General features: G+C 39.3%; 1 protein-coding gene across 2 annotated transcripts; it reads right to left on the bottom strand.

Moving 5' to 3' along the window:
• Positions 1-862: 862 nt before the first annotated feature.
• Positions 863-18,864, bottom strand: LOC109208721 (probable anion transporter 4, chloroplastic). 2 transcript variants are annotated; one of them, XM_019371870.1, is made up of 8 exons: positions 18,239-18,864; positions 16,175-16,401; positions 15,669-16,035; positions 15,147-15,191; positions 14,924-15,070; positions 9,710-9,847; positions 9,588-9,621; positions 863-1,399 (listed from the first exon to the last, which is right to left on the bottom strand). In XM_019371870.1, exons 1-8 carry the CDS (start codon positions 18,632-18,634, stop codon positions 1,215-1,217), a joined length of 1,539 nt encoding a protein of 512 aa, XP_019227415.1. In that variant the 5' UTR covers positions 18,635-18,864; the 3' UTR covers positions 863-1,214. The 2 variants fall into 2 exon arrangements, with proteins under 2 accessions (XP_019227415.1, XP_019227416.1); XM_019371871.1 differs by having other exon boundaries at positions 16,175-16,414; positions 18,239-18,323.
• Positions 18,865-19,762: the final 898 nt, after the last annotated feature.

Below are 19,762 nucleotides of genomic sequence, written 5' to 3'. Positions count from 1 at the left end.
CGCCGTCGCCTTGAACCCTCCCCCTACCCCCCCCCCCCCCACCCCATACACACCCCCACACCCACAACCCATCACACCTTCCCCTTCCGGTCCGGGATCGGGCCGGGTCCGACCGCCCCGTCGCTTTGGACACCCATATTTTTGATACTATTGAGCCTCAAAATTTCTCTACTTGTTCAACTACATATTTATCTTAGACTCATGAAGGGCTCTAAATAAACGGTGCCTATTTATTATGTATAGTTTGAGAAAGAATGAATATTTAGGTTGATGTTGCACAACTCCTAGGTATATAAGAGATTAATATTGCGGGTTTAAAAGTGGACTTAGAAATAACGAAACTTTAACGTGGTCATAGTGAGCTGCGAGAAATTGCTAGTTAGAGTGGTTCGAGAGAATACATCTAGTAAATTATCGTGATTCATCGAGAGATAAATGCGCTAAGTTAAGGAATTCAATAACTGGAGAAGTCATAACTCTAGGCTCCCTTAATCTAGCATAGAACTTTGTTAATTAGTTGATAATTTTAGTATATTTCTTTAGTTGCAATAATTTTAGTTTAAACACTTGAAGTCACCATTTGATAATCCGAAAAATTGGTTTACTTGACTTCTTGGCATAGTAAAATTTGTGACGGATACGTTTTTTCCTGTAGGATTCGACCTTGGACTTATAAGCCAAGTTATATTTGTAACGACCACTTAGTCCTTTTTATATAGCATAACTGGGCTTGATCAAAATACATGTTGTTTTGACGTGTAACTTAAAATGAATTCATTTTAAAACGGCAGAATTAGCGAAACTTTGATATTAGAAGTGCCAATAGAACCAACCATTTTAGGATCAAAGAGACAGGTACCAATGAAGTTAAAACATATCAGAAACTCTAAACGTGTTAGTATTACATATTATCCGGTATGACTTATACAGAAAGGCTACAGGAACTTGTTAAAAATAAAAACAGCAATAGCAAAAAACTCTGAAAGGTTTTTGCTTAGCTACTGCGGCGCAGTGCCTCTCACTCCAACTTGACTGGTATTTACATCGTTTGGCACTTCTTATAGTGAAGAAAGAAACTGGGATAATGGTACTTACATTCCCTCGCTTGAAAATGAAACACTATAACATATCATATACCTATCCATCCTTTTACACTGATGAAGTAAACAAGAAAAGAAACAACCTAACCGAAAAATACAACACAAAAATCCAATCTAAGTGGAATCATCAAAGTTTACTCTCAACCCTGTAGAAAATATATTCCAGAAGACAGCAGCAGAAAAATATAAGAATGCAGTAAGCAGCAAAAATCCCTTGAATGATCCCACCAGTTCAACAAAGAATCCAGCACCAACAGTTCCAATTATCGCAGCAAAAGTACCAGCAGTGTTTGATAGACCTATACAGCGGAAAAAAATAATCTGGTTAGCTCATAAAAAAGATATATGCATACAGCCGTTGTCTAGTCCGCAATTGAGCTGCTAACACAACATGCGATTTTCTACAACACAAATTGCTTTCATGGGCAAGCATGCATGTTAGAACATACCAAAAACCCAATATGTTATACTAACATCAGCTCAATACTAAAAAAAAAAACTAGGCCAGTTTACTCGATAAACCGGCACTCTGACTCGTATACCATGAGGTAGAGTTTTAGTTAATTCAAGAATACACTATCTCGGAGACTGTAACGACCCAACCGATCGATTTGAGTTCTAGCATCCCGTTTCTTGCTTTGACACTTTGAGTAATTTAGTATGATGTTTTATGACTTCCAACATGGGTGGTCTAGACCCCGAAGGGCTTGGGGAAGATCTGAAACCTTATCATGCAATTTGAAAGTTTAAAGAGCTTAAGTAGAACCTTACCCTCGATTCTAGTAATATCGCTTTGGTTCATGTTTTAAAGCATTGGTTTATATGATGTACTTGGACTAGTATGTATGTTCGGATTAGGACCCAAGGGGCTCAGAAACATTTCGCCACTACCGCATGGAAGTTGGGATTTTAACAACAACATACCCAGTGTAATCCCACAAGTGGGGTCTGGGGGAGATAGTATGTACGCAGACCTTACCCTACCTTCAATAAGGCAGAGAGGTTGTTTCCAGGAGACCCTCGGCTTAGGAAAGATAAAAGGGAGAGCAACAGCAAGCACATCAATTAGAAACCGAAGCAAACATACAAAGATACAAAACTAAAATTGAGTACTGCAATCAGAAGGCCGGAGCGAAAGCAACGACAAGTAATCACAGAAGTCAAAGAATACGAAAATACATAAATAACACTAACTTATGTACTAAAGCTGCTGTCACAGACAAGGACAACGCTAGGTGACCTATCCAAACCCTTACCTTAATTCTCAACCTCCACACCTTCCTATCCATGGTCATGTCCTCAGTGAACTGGAGCAACACCATATCTTGCCTAACCACCTCTCCCTAATAGTTCTATGGCCTACCTCTACCTCTCCTTAGGCCCTCCAGGGCCAACCTCTCACACCTCCTCACTGGAGCAACCGTGCCTCTTCGCTTCACATGCCTAAACCATCTAAATCTCGCCTCCCGCATCTTGTCCTCCACAGGGGCCATGTCCACCTTGTCCCTAATAACATCATTTCTAATTCTATCTAGCCTGATATGCCCGCACATCCATCTCAACATCCTCTTTTCAACAACTTCATCTTTTGGACATGGGAGTTCTTGACTGGCCAACACTCCGCCCCATATAACATAGTCGGTCTAACCACTCCTCTGTAGAACTTACCTTTAGGTTTAGGTGACACATTCTTATCACACAAAACACCTGAAGCGAGCCTCCATTTCATCCATCCCGCCCCAATACGATGTGTAACATTCTCGTCGATCTCTCCATTCCCTTGTATAACCGACCCAAGGTATTTAAAACTCGCTCTCCTAGGGATGACTTGAGAATCAAGCCTCACTTCTCCGTCCACAATCTGAGTTGTACCTTTGAACTTGCACTCCAAGTATTCTATATTGGTCCTGCTCAACTTGAAACCTTTAAACTCCAGGATTTGCCTTCAAATCTCTAACCTCTCGTTAACACCGCCTCGCGTCTAGTCAATCAGAACAATGTCATCTGCAAATAGCATGCACCACGACACCTCTCCTTGTATGTGGCGCGTCAGCGCGTCGATCGGCAAGGCAAATAGAAATGGACTGAGGCCCCCTGATACAACCCCATCATAACTGGGAAGTGTTCCGAGTGTCTCCCACGGTCCTCACTCGAGTCTTAGCTCCATCATACATGTCCTTAATAGCCCTAATGCAAGCCATAGGACACCTCCAACCTCCAAATATCTCCACAAAACCTCCCTTGGCACTTTATCTTAAGCCTTCTCTAAGTCCATGAACACCATATGTAAATCCAACTTCCTTTCCCTATACTGCTCCATCAACCTCCTAACAAGATCAGTCAAACGTCCTGCATAAATCCGAGCTGGTTTCAGCAATATACCCTTCTCAACCTCAGCTCCACCACCCTCCCCCAAACTTTCATAGTATGACTTAGTAACTTGATGCCCAGTAGTTGTTGCAACTTTGGATATCACCCTTGTTCTTATACAGTGGGACCATCGTACTCCATCTCCATTCTTCGGGCATCTTCTTCGTCTTAAAAATGACATTAAATAACCTAGAGAGCCACTCCAAGCCCCCCTACCCACGCTCTTCCAAAATACCACCGGGATCTCGTCAAAACCGGTCGCTCTCCCCCTGTTCATCTTACGCATAGCCTCCTCGACCTCCTCGACTCTTGTATGCCTACAATACCCAAAGTCCCGACGACATTCAGAGTGTTCTAAGTCGCCTAGCTCAATGTTCATATCCCCTCTACGTCGAATAAGTGCCACATCCAACAAAACTCTATCGTCCTCGTCCTTGATGCACTTCACTTGGTCAAGATCACGGGCCTTCCTTTCTCGCACCTTGGCTAGCATGTACAACTTCTTATCTCCTCCTCTACCTCTGAGTTCTTTATACAAGCATTCAAATGCAGCGGTCTTGGCCGCAGTAACTGCTAACTTCGCTTCCTTCTTGGCCATCATATACCGCTCCCTATTTGTCCTCTTCGCCTCCTCGTCCACGATCTCCAGAAGCTTCAGATATGTCACTTTCTTGGCCTCCACTTTACCTTGAACCTCAATACTCCACCACCAATACCCTTTACGGCCACCGTAGATCCCTTCGAGACCCCAAAACCTCTCTAGCAGCCTCCCTAATGCAATTCGCAGTCGCGGTCCACATACTACTCGCGTCCCCACTCCTCCATGCTCCCATAGCCAGCAACTTATCTCCCAACTCCTGTGCTCCGTCTTTAGTCAAGGCTCCCCACTCGATCCTAGGTAGACCAAACACAGCCCTCTTTCTTCGCTTCCTCATAATCTCCAAGTCCATGACCAGAAGCCTATGCTGAGTCGTGAGGTTCTCACTCAGGATGACCTTACAGTCCACACACAGGCCTTTATCAAACTTCCTGAGGAGTAGAGAATCAATGTGGGTCCTGGCCACCGAACTCTAAAGGTGACCAAGTGCTCCTCATTCTTCAGGAAACTAGAGTTAGTTATCACCAAATCAAAAGCCTTAGCAAAATCGAGTAGGAACGTACCACCTCCGTTTCTAACTCCGAAACCAAAACCACCATGCATGTCATCGTAGCCCCCGTTGCCCCAATGTGGCCATTGAAATCTCCTCCTATGAAAAACTTCTCATTGTGCAGAATACCACGCACAACCTCATCAAAATCTTCCCAGAAACGCCTTTTGACCTCCTCGTCCAAGCCCAATTGAGGTGTGGGTGCACTAATCATGTTTAGAGTAAAAATCCCAACAACTAGCTTAATGTCCATCAACCTGTCGTTTACCCTCCCAACCTCCACCACTAGCTCCCGAAGATCCCTATCAACCAAAATACCTATCACGTTCTTGCCACCCACGCGTCCAGAATACCAAAGCTTAAACCCATCTACATCACGTGCCTTAATCCCCACCCATCTAGTCTCCTCTAGACAAGCTATATTGACCTTGCTCTTATGGAGAGTCTTCGCTAACTCTACGGGCTTCTTTACTACCCTTACCCCCTTTGAGTCATCGTGTTGGTTTGTAGCACTTCGCTTAACGTTTCGAGCCTTTAGACAAATCCATATAGGGTATTTGAACTTGTCGGATGGTTTCGAGGGGTCGAGGGAGGGGGGAGGGTGAGATTCGGCGTTAGGGGAAGGTTCTAAGTGAAAAACCTGTGCATATCTGGCGCATCACGTGGCGCGGCACAACAGGTTATTTTATCTGCAAATTTTGCCCTTTTGTATAAATCTATGTTACTCGAACTTTTCGAAAATGTCGCCAGGTTTGTGTCAAATACTCCAGAAGTAGTGCAGTTTTGGAGGATTCAACATTGGTGTGGCAACATTTTGGAGAGTCGGCACAATATAGATATAAATAACCTCATTTCATGTTTTGAGCTTATTGCATCATTTTTGGAGTTTGAGAGCTCGAGTAGAGGCGATTCTTGAAGCGCTTTTCATTTACAATGTTAGGGTAAGTGATTATAACTCGAATCTATAATTATATCATGAATCTATCATCAAATTTGTCTTGAAAACATGAATTAAAAGTGAAAGCAAGTTGTAACGCCACGTAAAAGTTCGTCAAGGATATAAGGTTTCATAGTGCCAAACGTCAAGCAAATGAATTCGGAAGGTTGTAGCTCGTCGCGGTACGGATTTATGGACTGTGCAATGCATCGTGATGTAGGTAGAAGAATTTGCAGAAAATGGCGATTCTACGATCAATTATACGGACCACGGGTCGGTTCCGCTGACCGCATAACCATCGCGGAACGAGTCATAAGCAACTTAATTTTGAGGGTCATTTCACAGTGGGTTATGCGGACCGCATAGCCATTCCACGGATAGAAATTTTTGGAAGGAGACTTCGCGGTCCAATATGCGACCGCAGAATCGTTCTGGTTATTGTGGATCCGTAGCAGACCTGACCAGATCCAACCCAGATTTGGAGGCCCATCTCGCGGACCGCATAACCTTTCTGCAGTGCATTCCGCCATAACAGATTTGACATCGGGGGTTATAGGAAAATTTTCTAATCCGACTTTATTTTGATATACGGCCTTAGGGGGTTATTTTAGAAGGCATAATCTAATATTGAGAGAAAGAGAAAGAAGGTCTAACACTTCTACACTTCAAATTCCTGCCCTGCCAAGATCCTTGTGAACATGTTCCATGCCACCCGTGCTCACCTCGGCATGGTCGGGCATAGGGCCACGGACATAAGTCGCGCTCCCGTCGGCTAAATCTTGGGGAATTCAAGAGGGCAAACTCATAAGGTCTTCTACTAAACATATAACACTTTATCCTTAGGTCATATGCAATGTTCTATAGTGAATCTATGAGTAAGATTTTTTGTTGGGGCTTATGGGATGGTGATTGAAAGCCACAAGCCCTTAATTTCGAATTTGGGTATATGTGAACAGTGGGAGGTGTGATTCTTGAGTTGGAAGTAAGTCGTTGGGGATGCATGTGCCGATGAAGGTGGTGTGGGGTTGTTATGGGTGAATTGTTGACTTGGGGATTGGTTGTGGGGTGAAGATATCCCATGGTAGGGAGTTATAGTCAAGAATGCACATTATGTGTTTGATGAAATTCCTATACGACCTAAGCTATAAACACCTTCCTAATAATGGCTGAATATTATTATGTTGCTATAGATTGAAGTTGCTAAGAGCAGTGAAACGTTGTAGTGATCCTAATGAAAGCTTAATCAAGGTATGTTCGGCTAAGCTCCTTCCCATAGAATCGATTTCTATGAGGTTCTCCATAATCTTCCAATGTATGATTTCCACACGCTTCATGCTTTAGCTTCCAAAACACTAGAACATGATTATGGGCGACAAGTAACTATATGCTAACCATGTGTTCCTTCCCAAGTCATGACTTTATGCTATGAAACTACGTATTTGAAATGCTTTAAAGATTGAATTACCAAATGCTCATGAGGCTCTACATATTTCGTATTGCTAATGCCATGCTCTATTCCTTCAAAATGTTTCAACGTCATTAGTTTTAAAATGCAAATGAACATGAAGTTATACATCTCTATGATTTTCAATTACTCAATGCATATGTTGTCAAATGAAAAGAAGCATTTGATATGTGGCCATTGCGCCAAGAATGAAGATTAACATGTATGCCCTAAGAGTGCCAACGAAATGAAAAAATACTATGAAAGACTAGGGGATGAATGTATTTCTTTTATATAGAAATGTTTTCCGGGAGTATTGTTAGGTCACCGAGTAAGGGTGGGTTATGCCAAAGTACATGTTTAAATTGTTAGTCATGCATGGGACATATGCATATTATCATTTGCATGCGAGTTTTACACATAGATGTAGTTATGGCACATTGAGTTATCTGTGCCGGTTATGAGATGCACATTGAGTAGTACGTGTAGATTGTTTTGTGTATATTGATTTAGCCATGCAGTTAAGACGTGTGGATCCTCGTTCCTATTGAGATATTAGTTAGAACATGTTACATCATGTTCCAGTAGGGCGTAAAGGATTTACAATCCTGTGTACGTGTGGATTAGGATCCATCACTCTAGAGTCATCCTCCTATGTTTCACTCTTGGTAGCGTAATGCGGGTTTGTAAGAATCTAACGAGTTTTTAGTTTGTTAGACACTCTGACGATATCGGTTGATGTAAAGTTCGAGTCTTTATCATGCATATGCATTCGTAGACTCATGTTGCATTTTACATAAAGGTTGACTGGTGCACAATGACCAAAAAAATAATCTTTAAAAGATCTTGGCCATGTTTTTCTTTCTTATTTTTCTAGTAACCTCTTCCAAAATGTTCCTGTTTTCTTTCACTATTTATCACATGAGAATGTCATTTTTAGGACATCTAAAATGCCCGAGAAATGGAGGTGGAGTAGATGATTCCGCTGTACAAGAACAACGATGATATTCAAAATTGCAACAATTATAGGGGTATCAAGCTGCTAAGCAACAGTATGAAAATCTAGGGGAGGATGGTGGAGATGAGGGTGAGGAGGAGTACGTCTATTTTCGAGAACGAGTTCGGCTTCATGCTGGAGCGATCGACTACCGGAACCATTCATCTTATAAGGAGATTGGTGAAGTGGTATAGGGATAGGAAAAAGGACTTGCATATGGTGTTCATTGATCTGGAAAAAAACGTACGACAAAGTCCCAAGAGAAGTTCTATAGAGGTGCTTGGAGGTGTGAGGTGTTCCTATAGCGTACATTAAGGCGATTACGGACATGTATGACGGAGTTAAGACCCAGGTAAGGCCAGTGGGAAGAGACTCGGGATACTTCCCAGTCGTGATGGGGTTGCACCAGGGGTCGGCTTTTAGCCCGTTCATATTCGCCTTGGCGATGGATGTATTGACGCAACACATTCAGGTGGAGCACGGTGCATGTTATTTGCAGATGACATTGTGCTGACAGACGAGACGCGAGGCAGAGTTAACGCTAGGTTGGATGTCTAGAGATAGACCCTCGAGTCCAAAGGCTTCGAGTTGAGTAGGACTAAAACCGAGTATATGGAGTGCAAGTTCAGTGAAATTACTCAAGAAACTGAAGTAGAAGTGAGGCGTGATACACAAGTCATCCCCAAGAGAGGAAGTTTCAAGTACCTGGGGTCAGTAATCCAAAATAGCGAGGAGATTGACGAAGATGTCACACACCGTATTGGAGCAGGGTGGAAGAAATGGAGGCTTGCATCCGGTTTTGTGCAATAAGAAAATTCCACCAAAATTTAAAGATAAGTTCTATAGAGTAGTGGTTAGACCGACTATGTTGTATGGGGCGGAATGTTGGCTTGTCAAGATTCTCATGTCCATAAAATAAAAGTAGCAAAAATGAAGATGTTGAGATAGATGTGTGGGCATACGAGCGATAGGCTCAAGAACGAAGATATTCGGGAAAAGGTGGGGAGGCCCATGGAGGAGAAGATGCGAGAAGTGAGGTTGATATGGTTCGGACATGTGAGGAGGATGGACACTGACGCCCTAATGAGGAGGTGTGACAGTTGAATAGGGAGGCTGAAAAAGTATTGGGGAGAGGTGATTAGACAAGACTTGACTTACTAATGACATGACCCTTGATAGGAAGTTGTAGAGGTTGAGAGTTAGGGTGGAAAGTTAGTAAGTAGTAGAGCTTGTTTCCTGTCCTTACCGGTAGTTTTAATATTACTCTTATTTTGTCTTATTCTTGGATGTCTATCAGTATCTGATGTTGCTTCTGCTTCGACTTTGTTACAATCTCGTTGTTATGTACGATCTCCACTAGATTGTTGTTGTTATTATTTGATTTATCACATGAGAAGCGGATGCAGACAGACAGCAAATGTGAAAACAATTTCTCAACCAGTATAAGCTCACATTATAAAATAACCACAATATGCTGTTTCGTGTATGCCAGATAAATAGTTGCATAAGAACAAGTAACTAAATTCAGGAGAAAGAGCAAGATCATTCGAGTAACTGGCACAAATTGCACGAGTAAATGGACAAGAATTACCGTGGAGAACGCCAGAATATTGTGGTGAAATCTCCTGTTAATGGATGTAAATGGAAGATCAGTTCCATAAATGAAAACTTTTGCTTTACTGATTCATAAAGTATATATTTTTACATTCTAACCTGAAGGTTGACAAGGAAGCCACAATGACTAAATGCTTTCAGCCCTACAGCTAAAGTAAGCCAAGCAGATGCCATGGAGGGACTTGGTGCCATAGTTAAACCAATGAGGGCAAAACCAGGGCCAAAAAACCCAATTGACTGCAAATGGAAAAGAAAAGCTGTGTTAGATGATAGTCTTACTTAGTGTGTCACAAAAACCAAACAAAGAAAAAAAAAAGTTAATTTGAATATTCCATTGAATCAATAACATTCAACAAGCTTTAACTGAGCATTGAACAAAAAATCATTTATCAAGAGTAAATCAACAGTTTCTACTGAGTAGGGCTGCTTTCAGCTAACACTTTGACCTGAGTAATCCTGCGGAACCAGTGGCTTCGGTTAATCACTCATTTTCTGTCAACATGCTATTCGAAAATATTCAACTTTTGACACGTAAAGAGATGTGCCTCGGAATAACTGTGAGCCCCATTTTTTAGTAGCCGGTGTTTAAAAGGTGGAGCCACAAGGGCGGAAACCATTTTTCCTATAAAGGGGCTGGACATTACCGCGAGACAAGATGTAAATCTCATTTAATTTTTATATTAGTTCTTTTAGAAGAATAAAGTTTAAAAATATATAAACTGTGAAAAATTATGAAATGCATTATAGGTTGGATAAAACTCAAGCGCAGAAAATGCATATAATATCAAATATATATAGCAGGGCAATACAAAATTACAAATCTGATGTGGCATCTCTCAAATGCCAGGGTTTCTATTTATCTCTTTTCTTAGAGCTTTGCCTTTTTAATGATGAAAATATAGTCCTCTGTTAGAAAAAATAAACAAACAGTCCAGTCTTTTAAATTCCATTGGTTACAATCCTCTGTCAAGGGAAAACCCCCCAACAGGCCAACAGGTGCTTCTTCTTAAATTCCTTTTCTAACAGTCACTCACTCTTGCTCTCTTAATTACCATACTTGTCTTTCTCTTCATCTTTTGTTTTGGAGTACTCTTCTTTTTTTCCACTCGCCACAGAAGAGTTGTTTCTCTCAATTCTCACAGAAATCTCTTCTTTATAATTTTGGAATATAGTTGTTCTCTTTCGTGTTTAGTTTGTTTTCTCCGCATTCTACATGCAAGACGAAGAGATGGTATCTCTGATTATTATTTTTTCCCAATTTAATATTTAAGATTTTGCCTTTTTGTTACTCCACTTCTAGCACATTTCACAAAATTTGTGATTAGTTTTCTGCCTGTTACGCTTATTCATTGAGGTATATCATAGTCTAATAACTTGTGTTTATGATCTACCAAAATCTTTCAACAATGACATTTTTGGCAGAATTCAGTTTACTAATTACCGAAAGAAATGCCAGTACTCATCTATTCATTTAGGAAAGAAGATAGAAGCTGATATCCTTTATACATAAGAAGTAGGTAAGCTTGGCAATGAGCGAGCAAGCATCGTGTTTACCCTTGAGATGGAAAGAGTTGGAGGTTCAGCATAGTTTGAACTTGCAAGGTCATAAATGTCTTCTACGTAGTCCATTGTATATTAGCAAGTAGGAATTACACAAAATTAACTTTTAGTTCCTTCTCTTCTTTAAAGTCTATTTGTAAACTGATAGGACTATCTTTTAAGAATTAGTGAAATTCATAATTATCGGTCAAACAATAATTGTTTTTTTACTTTTATGATTTTCCCAAACTCAATTACAGTTCTGTTACTTATTCTGATTTCTGAGTCTATTTTTTACTGATTTTTTTAAAATTTTGAATGTTATGTGAACACTTGATAGTTTTTATTCCTCAATTAAGACTTCTTGTATTTCTGTGCATCTTTACATCCTATGAGTAAGGGAATTTATAAAAAGCTCCTAATGCTAATTAAGGAAATAGAATAAATCTTTACAATCGGTCTAGCTATCAAATCAAATCAAATAAAATCAAATCTCCTAAATATAAGCAAATCTCCTGAAATCATGCTAATCAACAATTTTCTCCTAAAATCATGCTAATCAACAATTATCTTAAGCCGGGGGTCCATCGGAAACAGCCTCTCTACACCCAAAAGATAGGGGTAAGGTCTGTGTATACATTACCTTCCCCAGACCTCACATTGTGGGAAGACACTAGGTATATCGTTGTTGCTCTAGTTTAATTTATAAAATAAAATTTAAGAATTACGAGCAAATTGTTTCAAGCAATACAGTAGAAATAAAAAGAGAAGAAAAGGATGGTAGAAACAAAAAAGAAAAAGGAAAAGCTTAAATTAATGAGGGATAATTTGATTTAAGGATAATTTGGTCAAGTTGAGCAGGACCAAGACAGAATACTTGGAGTATAAGTTCAGTGGCGAGACTCAGGGAGGTGAGGCTGGACTCGCAGGTCATCCCTAGGAGAGGAAGTTTTATGTACCTTGGGTCTATTATTCGGGGGGATGGGTAGATTGATGAAGATGTCACACATCGTATTGGGGCGGGATGGATGAAATGGAGACTCGCTTCTGGTGTTTTGTGTGACAACAAGGTGCCACCGAAACTTAAGCGTAAGTTCTACAGAGTGGTGGTCAGACCAACGATGTTGTATGGGGGTGAGTGTTGGCCAGTCAAGATCGCTCATGTCCGGAAGATGAAGGTAGCAAAGATGAGGATATTGAGATGGATGTGCGGGCACACTAGGTTAGATAGGATCAGAAATGAGGTTATTCGCGACAAGGTGGGTGCGGCCCCTATTGAGGACAAGATGCGGGAAGCGCGGCTTAGGTGGTTTGGTCATGTGAGGAACAGGAGCATAGACGCCCCGGTGAGGAAGTGTGAGAGATTGACATTGGAGGGCCTACGGAGAGGTAGAGGTAGGCCAAAGAAGAGGTGGGGAGAAGTAATTAGGCAAGACATGGCGCAGCTTCAGCTGACCGAGGACATGACCCTTGATAGGAAGATATGGAGGTCGAGGATTAGGGTAGTAGAGTAGGTAGTCTAGAGTGTTCATAACAGTAGTATTGGCACGCAGTCTCGCTTTCTGTTGGTAGTAGGTTTTTGCGACTAACCGTTGTTTTCTTTCATTGTTGATCACCTTACTATCGTTCTTGTTTTATTCTGCTTTTATATGGCTTTTTGGTGTTGTCCCTTCTTGGCTATATTTTCATTAATGTAGTACTTATGCTTCCCTGAGCCGAGGGTCTATTGGAAACAGCCTCTCTATCCTCACAAGGTAGGGGTAAGGTCTCCGTACACACTACCCTCCCCAGACCCTACAGTGTGGGATAATAGTGGGTATGTTGTTGTTGTTGAAAAGATATTTTTGTCTTGAAAAAATTAATTTTCAGCTTCTGCTTCTTGAAATGATCTAGAATTCGTAGCTTCTTCGCAAAAGCAGAAAAACTACTTCAGCTGCTGCTCAAAAGCACTTCTTCGTCTCGGCCAAACATCTCAAATTTCCAAAAAAAGTTATTTTTTGACCAAAAGAAGTGCTTTTGCCCTCCTAGAAGCTCGGCCAAACAGGCTCTAATTTGTACTCCCTCCGTTCCAATTTATCTGAACCTGTTTGACTGGGCACGGAGTTTAAGAAAAAATAAAAAAAAATTGGAATTTATGGTCCTAAACAAGTCAAAAAGGGGCCCAGAGTATTTGCGTGGTTATAAAAGCTTCTCATTAAGGGTAGAATTGTAAGTTTAAGCTAAATTGTTTCCAAATTTAGAAAGGGGTCATTCTTTTTAAACGAACCAAAAAAGAAATAGGTTCACATAAACTGGAACGACGGGGGTAGTAGTTAAGCTTTTGAATCTAATTACCATTCTTTAAGTGGCACACTCAATGTACTTAACATGTTGGATTCAAATTGAAACTATTTGGACAAAACCATTAGAAGCCAGAAACGCAAACCAATCTCCTACTTTAGTATTTGACTCGAATTGTTTCTTAGTAGCTAGATGTGCATTTACTTTTCATCAAACGATCTTCCTTCACCATTTCAAAGAAATGTTTTACACTGCCAACAGGCATACTTCGAGGTTGCTTCCACAAGCTCTTTTGGTATTCTTTTTTATCAAGATGATTTTATGGTATTCTTAACGGTCAACATATTCCATGTTTGCAATATTTTATTTTATTTTGGATATGTTATTCCATCTTTGCAACTTCAAAAATGTACAACATATAGATTCTCAAAGATTCAGAACTCATCTACTATCATATAAAACAAACTTCCAACTGTCGGGAGCAGCATATGGACCACTTTTATGCTCGACTATTGTCATTTTCACCAATTTCAATGTCTCTTTTTGTTTGATTGGTAAACCAAATTCCACGTTTCTTACATGCTCTAGATTTACTTCCTTTCTTTATCTGTTGAGTCACTTGCAAGTCTGAAAATATTTTGGTCCATTCTAAATATTTTCATCTGTTGCAATGTGATTGGGTCATTCGAAAAGAGGCCTGCACTGATTAGAAGCATCGCCATCATTTCTGGCTCAGAGCAACAAAGTGCATATTCTTTGGAGCCAGCAAGCCTCATGACTTCAAAGCCGCACCTCTATAGTATTCTATATGGCTCCTTCCTCTTAACATTAGACTCACAACCAAAGAATTATCAGCATGGCTAATAGGCAATAGTTAGCTATTTCAGCAGGTTCTCCCAGATATCTGGTTTTTCTTCTCCTTCAAACCTCTCTTCCATCCCCTTTACTCCTGAAAAAGCTTTACCATATAATTTGTAGTAATGAAGTGATTAGATCTCCATTGTCAGTTAAATACTTGATCCCCACCAACCTAGGTGGTTATTCCAAATTTGCATGAGACTTCACTCAGGGTTAAAATTGCTTTCAATTTAGACATATAATCTGCTAATTCCAACTATCCATTCCTGTTAACTACCAAATGAAGAGACAAGAGAGAATTTCCATTTATCCTTTTGGAGGTACCATATATATAAAATAATTTCACATGTCCTTGCTTCCACAATTAAGCACCTGCCAAGCTCAACATAATGTGACAGACAATTGTGACGAACGTGCAAGATGTTGTGATTCTTGTTGCTTACTTTTATCTCTTTTAGTTGTGTTGGGGGATGCAGAGATGTTAACACCTATTCTACTATATGAAGCAGATATTCGAAGCAGTGGGGACACTGGGGAGACTAGCTCAATGCGGTGAGAAAAGCACAAATAATGCGTTGGTTATCAAAAATGGTGATCCAAAGGGAAAAAATAACAAGGGATAGAGAGAAAACGTACCTGCATAACTTTCCGGGTTAGGGTCACACTTATGCCTCTTTGGATCATCATGTCTGACAGAACACCAGCAAAATAGCCAGTCAATGCCATCATACTCCACGGAACAGCACTAAACCATGCTGCTTGTCTAAGATCAACATGGTATATCTATAAGGACAGAAGCCGCTATATCACTACAATCATCACAAAAAATATATTGAAGACTATCAGAGGATGTACTCACAGTTTTAAAGTAAATGGGCATCCATGATAGTATAACAAAGAATCCCTGCATCGAGCAAAAAAATTTACCAACACTGATTAATCAAGAAACGAAGTAAAAGATATAAAAAGTACATATATTTCAACTTAGATATGGTTGAGGGGCAATAGAAACATGCATAAGCGAAGAGCCACTTGCTGCAGAGTTGTAAAGTTTGGCAAACCAGAAAACTTCGACAGATATTTAGAAACAGATGTGCAATAGATACATATTGCACTAAGAGGAGACATACAGGAAGTGCCTTACAGCAAGTTATGAAACTCGATAATTTGAACAAAGAGAACTTCCTTCAGGATACAATTAGTTCTCAATTTTTTCACCTAATGCCATGGTGCTTTATAGATTCTTGATCCACTAAGATATGGACTTCTGGATAAGGCACTGTAGATTTGCACCTCTATAAAGTTAAACAAGCTAACATAGAAGTAGAAAATGGTGCATTGTTAAACTGCTAATTGTACTATTAGAAATAGATATATGTACCCAGCTATGCATGGCATTTGCAACAATTATAGACCATGTCGGTAGTTTGGAGAGTAAACGCCTGAAAGGAGGGATCCCTTTGCTTGTCTTTGATTTACCCTCAACTACAGTGCGGATCTGCCCCTTGTTCTGTATATACCTCAACTCATGAATGGATATCTGCCGACTTTGTTCGGGAGTACTAGAAGTAGCAGAAACCCAAACCAAAACCCATAGGAATCCGGACAAGCCAAATATCACAAATGGTCCAAATAGACCACCTTGTGACATAAGAATAGGAGAAAGGGTAAGCCCAATAGCACTTCCAAGCTGAAAACCAGCCATGGCAAGTCCGACAGCCCTCGAGCGCTCAGTAGGAGGAAACCATCTACAAGGAAAAGCACCAATGGATCTTAAAGCAATAATAATTAATAAGTTAAACCAGATCATTCAGTTGTACAGACTACTACTGAATAGTATGTCATAGAGATCATATTATAAATTCAACAGGTTCTCGACTTCAATACCTTGCAATCATATTGTTCATGCAAGGAAGAGCTACCCCTTCTGCAACACCCAGCAGCATCCGCATGGCAAGTAATGCCCATAACGATGCTTCTGCTGCCCAAGGAGTTAGAAGCGTGGCCATGGACCACAAAGCCACACCCCATGCCATGACTAACTTACCTCCATAGTAATCCACCAGAGTTCCCCCAGCTATTGGCGAGATCAAGTATCCCCAGAGAAATGATGACTGCCATTAGTAACTATTTATCAATCAAAACATTGATTATCAAATGTAAGGTCATAATAGAAATCGTAAGATCATTCATACTATTTCTTTTGTTATAAGTTACAGACTTTGTACGTGTATTATTATAGCTTCTGTAGTAACACATGAATTCAGAAATAGGTCATTACCTCTGAAAATCTAGTTCTTTGGCTGAATTCTAGAAATGCATATTTATTTTAATTTTTATATTTTTGATAAGGTAGAAATGCATATTTATCAGGAAAATATTTTACAATAAGAAGACTCCAACAACCAAATTCAACCCAAATTTAGTAGGTGTCCAACATAAGAGGTAATTGGAACAAAAAGGTTTAGCTTTGAAATTTTCACACCAGAAAATACGAGCATTGAAACAAATACAATTTTGAGCAATTTTTAATACAGGCAAATTCAATTGGTTGGGATGTATTCCCACTTTTCTACCAAAAAGTCTATGAAATTCTTTTCGCATTTATAAAATGTAGGTTGAAGTTGTTCAATATAAGTGAATTCAATTGGTTGGGATGTCTTCCCACTTCTCTAGCTAAAAGCCTAGGAAAAGCTTTTGGCATTTATAACATGCAGGTTGCCTAATGTGAGCGTCGTTCCATGGAAGCCATTGGATCTTGTAAACGGAATTAAGAAAAATTCCCCCCCCCCCCCCCAAACACGGACTTTATACGGTGAGGTGGGCCGTGAGGAAGGTAATTGTTTGGATTTGATTTATGTTGTATTAGCAATTCATAGATTGTTCAAACAGATATGTGCTAGAATATCTAATTTGTATCCTTAGATTTTGTCACATTTAATCCCTCCTCCCGCTAACCCCCCTCCGCCCCCAGAAGAAAAGAAAGCAGAGAGAAAATATAAAATGTTAGATCAAATCTAATACGATGATCATGAAAGAGCCAGACCACAACAAAAGAAATTAATTGTTGTTACTTTTAGAACATTAAATTTGGATCTAAAAATTAATGAAATCAGATTATTTTATACGACACGTTACACCTTGACAATACTTTAATACCAGTTCTGACTTGCATTCCAAGTAGGTAGTCACCTAGGATCTAAGAAAAGGTTGACTTTATGAATCAAACCAACTTTTCTTACACCATATCCACCATCTAATATTTCAAAGAAACAGTTATTAGTGTAAAAGATGAATGACTCAATATCATGACTTTAAAAACGTAGCAGAGTAAACGATGACTCACTTGACTTGATTAAATTTTGTTAAGCTTGGGTTTTGACTTGCATTGTTGACAAATAAATATGGAAGTCAGCACTGACACTATGGCAATGTAGACAGAATATCCTAGTTGACTTTTTTCTTTCTTTCTTTCAGTCAAGAGAATGCTGCATCTAGCATCTTATGCCGATCGACTTGCGGACTCAATTTTCTAAAGCTGATATTTTGAACTTGCTAGTTTATACACTAGACATTTCAGAGAATAAGTAATTGAATGTATACTCCATATTCTGAAGCCAATTAACTGCAGTCAGGTGGTTTGTACTCCCTCCGTTTCAAATTAGATAAACTTTCCTTTTTAGTCTGTTACAAAATAAATGACACATTTCTAAATTTGAAAATAATTTAACTTTAAACTTTCATTTTATCCATTTAGCCCTTAATGACAAGCTTTTATAACCACACACGATACGTGTGGCCCCACAAAGCTTTCTTTTTTTTCTTAAACCCGAGTCAAACTACATCGTCTAAATTGAAACGGAGGGATTATTAGTTATCTATCCAAGAAATAACATTTATTGGATGCTTATGTTTCATGAGGGAAGTCACAACTAAATCAATTCAGTTTACCTGAACCACGCCAGCAAAAGATTGACGCCAACCATGAGAAAGGGATAGAGGAACAATAGCGACAGACATAACAACTCGATCGGCGTTACATAAAGCCAAAGACAAGCCTAACATTGCCACTACTTTCACTCTCTCCGATGTGATGAATTCCCCAAAGCTCTCTTCGACTGATTGAGCATCATTTGAAGACGCTCCTCCTATTCGCCAATACCCAATACTCTGGTGAGCTGCAAACTCGCTTCCGTTAGCAGTAAACGATTTGAAACAGTTGTGGTTCGACAAGAATTTGCAGTTTGAAGGCAACTTCACGTTGCATACTAATCGTCTGCCAGAGTAATTAGGTTTCCTGAAGGTTGAAATAGGGCTGTGGTATCGGAGAGTCGCCGGAGAATTCATTTTTAATTTAGTCCTTAAAAGCGGAGGCACAGTGCTGTTGACGCCGGTGTGTGACGATCACAAATATAAACGGAAACGGAAGATACATCGTTGAAGGCATTTAACACGAGTGGATAAAACGGCGGCCGTTTAAACTTGAATAGTACTACTACACTGGAAGATACATCCAGAAGCACCACACGTGAAAACGCCGTTTCGGACTCCGTCGCTCAGCGTTTCGGATTAGATAATTGCTAGTAGTACTAATGATAACCATGATTATTACTCACGATTTTTCCAAGGGGTGTCACTATTTTTAGCAATAGGCATGTGTCAAAAAAAATTTGTGGAGTCAAGCTGTCAACCACTAGACTATTGAACTTTTTTGATACAAGTGGTGTTACTTTTAATGATTTTATTTCGTATTTCTGTTTTACTTATTATTTTTATATACATATATAGTATAATTTTTCGACGAAGCGGTATCCCGTGACACCGCTTGGGTCCATGTAAATCCGCCCCTGGTACCTGCCCTATGTGCGGACAAATCATGTGGGATTGTGATTTGGATTATTTGAATTATATATAAATAACTTTAAAATTATAAACCTTCTGATAAAATTTATAGATAACCATTATATATTAATTAAGAAGCAAGACATGAAACCATTTCGCAAATCTCATAGTGAATAACCTGCTTTCTTTATCTATATTTATATAATCCAATAGGTTAATTTTAATACTTGAATTTTGTTTCGTTATCAATATTAAAAACTACTAACTATGTCATGTGGTGATTTGTCCCGTTTGAACATATTAAATTATATTATTTTAATAAAATTCTCAGTATGATTTTATATTTTATCTCAAGCTTAAATAAGTCTTATTCTTTTAAATTTTACACAATTTTTTTTGTGTTCTTTACTTATAATTATTATATTATTTATTATTTGATATTATTATACTTTCATGTAATTTTTTCGGCTTACTAATTGACTTAATATTTTGCTCATTATCCTTGTAATAATTATCGATAAATATTATTTTTTTATTCTTGAAATTTAATATATTTTACGCTTTTATCCTCTTACTCGAAACTATTTTACTATTTAAATCTATCAATAATATTTTTGAATATTATTCAATTAT

Source organism: Nicotiana attenuata, unplaced genomic scaffold (genome assembly GCF_001879085.1).
Source record: "Nicotiana attenuata strain UT unplaced genomic scaffold, NIATTr2, whole genome shotgun sequence".
NCBI lineage: Eukaryota > Viridiplantae > Streptophyta > Magnoliopsida > Solanales > Solanaceae > Nicotiana > Nicotiana attenuata.
Note: the sequence above shows the minus strand (reverse complement) of the source record. Positions and strands in the feature narration are given on the sequence as shown.

What these genes read in the sequence shown, in the direction of transcription:
- LOC109208721 (XM_019371870.1), bottom strand. Translation starts at nt 18,634, where the DNA reads ATGAATTCTCCGGCGACTCTCCGATACCACAGCCCTATTTCAACCTTC. An exon ending in TGCCCATTTACTTTAAAACT is followed by an intron (nt 15,071 to 15,146) that starts GTGAGTACATCC and finishes CTGTCCTTATAG; the next exon opens with ATATACCATGTTGATCTTAG. An exon ending in ATATTCTGGCGTTCTCCACG is followed by an intron (nt 1,400 to 9,587) that starts GTAATTCTTGTC and finishes TCCGCTGTATAG; the next exon opens with GTCTATCAAACACTGCTGGT.